The sequence below is a fragment of the Diaphorina citri genome, unplaced genomic scaffold (genome assembly GCF_000475195.1).
Source record: "Diaphorina citri unplaced genomic scaffold, Diaci psyllid genome assembly version 1.1 scaffold8911, whole genome shotgun sequence".
In the NCBI taxonomy this organism is placed as follows: domain Eukaryota; kingdom Metazoa; phylum Arthropoda; class Insecta; order Hemiptera; family Psyllidae; genus Diaphorina; species Diaphorina citri.
The window spans coordinates 1-2,335 of NW_007386286.1; the positions used below are offsets into that span (position 1 = coordinate 1).

Genomic DNA, 2,335 nt, shown 5'->3' on the forward strand with positions numbered 1-2,335 from the left:
GTTGGAAGGAAGAGCTCCTCCAGGAGGTTGGAAGGAAGAGCTCCTCCAGGAGGTTGGAAGGAAGAGCTCCTCCAGGAGAAACCTGTCGCTTAAAAGAAGGACATTGAAAAAGCTCGCAAAGTGAAGATCCTGCTATTGAAACCTTCAAAGAATCTTTGGTTTCGTTTATCTTTTTTATGAAGGTCGGTAGGATATTTAGTGAAGTGGTTAGCACGGTGGACTCCGCATGTGAAGGTTGGTGGTTCGAATCCAAGTCAAATCATGAAATTTATCGAGGTCAATTCGTAAGTGGAGAAGGTAACAATATTTGTGACGAGCATTAAAGTGTGCTTATTACAACACAAAGAAAATGTCCAACTCACTTCTTTCAGTTATTTTAAGGGATTTGTCACGGTTTGAATCTAGATTATAATATTTCACCTCTATCTCTCCTCAGAATGTATCCATCTGTTCTTATTTCAATCCACACGGCAGCGGATCGGAAATATGGTACGATCTCCCAAGTTAACTAGACTGGCTTATCTAATTCTTATTGCAGGTATATCATGATTTACTATGGACAGGTTCCTACTATAAGTTTGATAGTAGTCAGTCTAGACATTCAGATTCTATCATGGCGGATCAACTATGTGGCTATTTGTTCCTTAAAGCTAGTGGCGTCAATACAGAGGTAAGGATTTTCATTTTATCTTGTAATGATCTTTCTAGCTTGGCCACCCAAATTTGCTCGAAACCAAATGTCAGCCCAAACCAACCACCCTAGTTAGGGCTGATGGAGAGGCTGACGAAAAACGCCTACCCCGTCTGAACACGGGAAAAGGCGAGTAAAAGGGAAAGACTCTGTTTATAGGATGTGTGTATTTTTACGCGGTCAAACTTTCTTGACTTGGCGGAGGGGAGCGCTACCGCTTTCCTTAATATTTCTGCAAGTACATAATAGATTTTGGTGCAATTTTCGTCTATACATTTTGGTTCCACAGCAGATTTTCTATTAGCGGAGTATTTGCATACTTTTTCACCCCCTTCCTCGCAAGGTTTCACCTGAGGTACCCCTGGCCCTGGGTCTGTAAATTGACGGAGGTTATAGTAGGTATTACCCGTTCTCTGTTGTGTATTGTAATTTCTTTATTGGCAAATATTGTATCCATTAAGTTCAGAGAATCTTAATTCTAATTCTATTGACAGGCAATATTCCCCAGTGCTAACATAGCTCGTGCCCTGGCTACCATATTCTCTACTAATGTGCGTGGGTTCGAGGCAGGGTCTATGGGGGCTGTGAATGGTATGAAACCTAATGGAGACCGGGATAGATCGGCTATACAGTCAGAGGAAGTGTGGACAGGCGTTACCTATCTGTTATCAGCAGCCATGCTGTATGAGGGCAATGTGGACGAGGCGTGGACTACTGCAGGTAAGAAACCTTACTAAATGCTAGGACGCGGGTTCGATTCCCGCCCAGGCGCGAACTTTATCCTAAACATAAAACAAAAAGTTTTTTTTTTTTTTTTAAATAAAGTTTCCTGCTCTCGGGAACGGCTGGCTTTTCCTATCCTGTTCTTTCTCTTCTGTTTTCGAGACCGATAAGAGGCTGTGTTGTTAGCAATTCTCTCTATCAAACTTGGAGGGGGAAAAAAAACTTATTAACATGAACTATTGGAAAACATATGTATTGTGATGTATTGTAGATATACTCTGTATAGATAGAACTATAGAGAGGTTAGCCTACTGCTGACTATTCTGGAGGATAATTATAACAGAATAACAAAAGGTAAAAATATTTGTATTTGTATTTATTTTCAGGTGGTCTGTACCGCCGTCTACGAGAGGACAGGGTCTCCGGTTGCGAAACCGCCCCGGAAGGCGTTTAACCCGGAAGATAAGACGCATACAGATGCTGGTGGCCCTACATGAAGGCCCTGCCGTGTATTGCTATGCAGGGATCATATCTGAAGGGGAAAGTAAGGCCGTGAGATCGAACAAGTCCAATGCGTGATGCCTATCCCTGAAGGGATAGAACAAAGTCCATGCTTGATGCCGCTAGTCTGAAGGGGAAAAGTGAAGGCGTGAGAATCGAATACAGGTCCTTGTTGTAGGGCGGTGTAGGGCTGGCAGCCGAGGAGGTTTTTGGTCTCTAGCCCAAGACTACTCTGACCGTCCCCGAACCCCACAGTCAACAATTCAGAGGACCTGTGCTTTTCCTCTCGAAGGCAATGATAAACCCTTTGTAAGTCCCCAGCTAGTTAGGCCCTGGGTGAGGGTAGGCTCCAGCCAACCCTCCTCCCCCACCCCCCCTGACCATGACTCCCAGATAGAACAAATCATGGCAGAATGTCTA

The 2,335-nt window shown here is 43.9% G+C and overlaps 1 protein-coding gene across 2 annotated transcripts in view; it reads left to right on the forward strand.

Moving 5' to 3' along the window:
* Positions 1-527: 527 nt before the first annotated feature.
* Positions 528-2,335, forward strand: part of LOC103522505 (non-lysosomal glucosylceramidase-like) — an 11,032-nt gene continuing 9,224 nt past the window's right edge. The window contains exons 1-2 of one of the 2 annotated variants that reach the window (XM_008487610.3): positions 528-670; positions 1,186-1,411. In XM_008487610.3, the coding sequence (XP_008485832.1) occupies positions 614-670; positions 1,186-1,411 (283 nt within the window). In that variant the 5' untranslated portion in view covers positions 528-613. The remainder of the gene's footprint in view (positions 671-1,185; positions 1,412-2,335) is intronic. The other variant, XM_008487609.3, reaches the window with a different exon arrangement.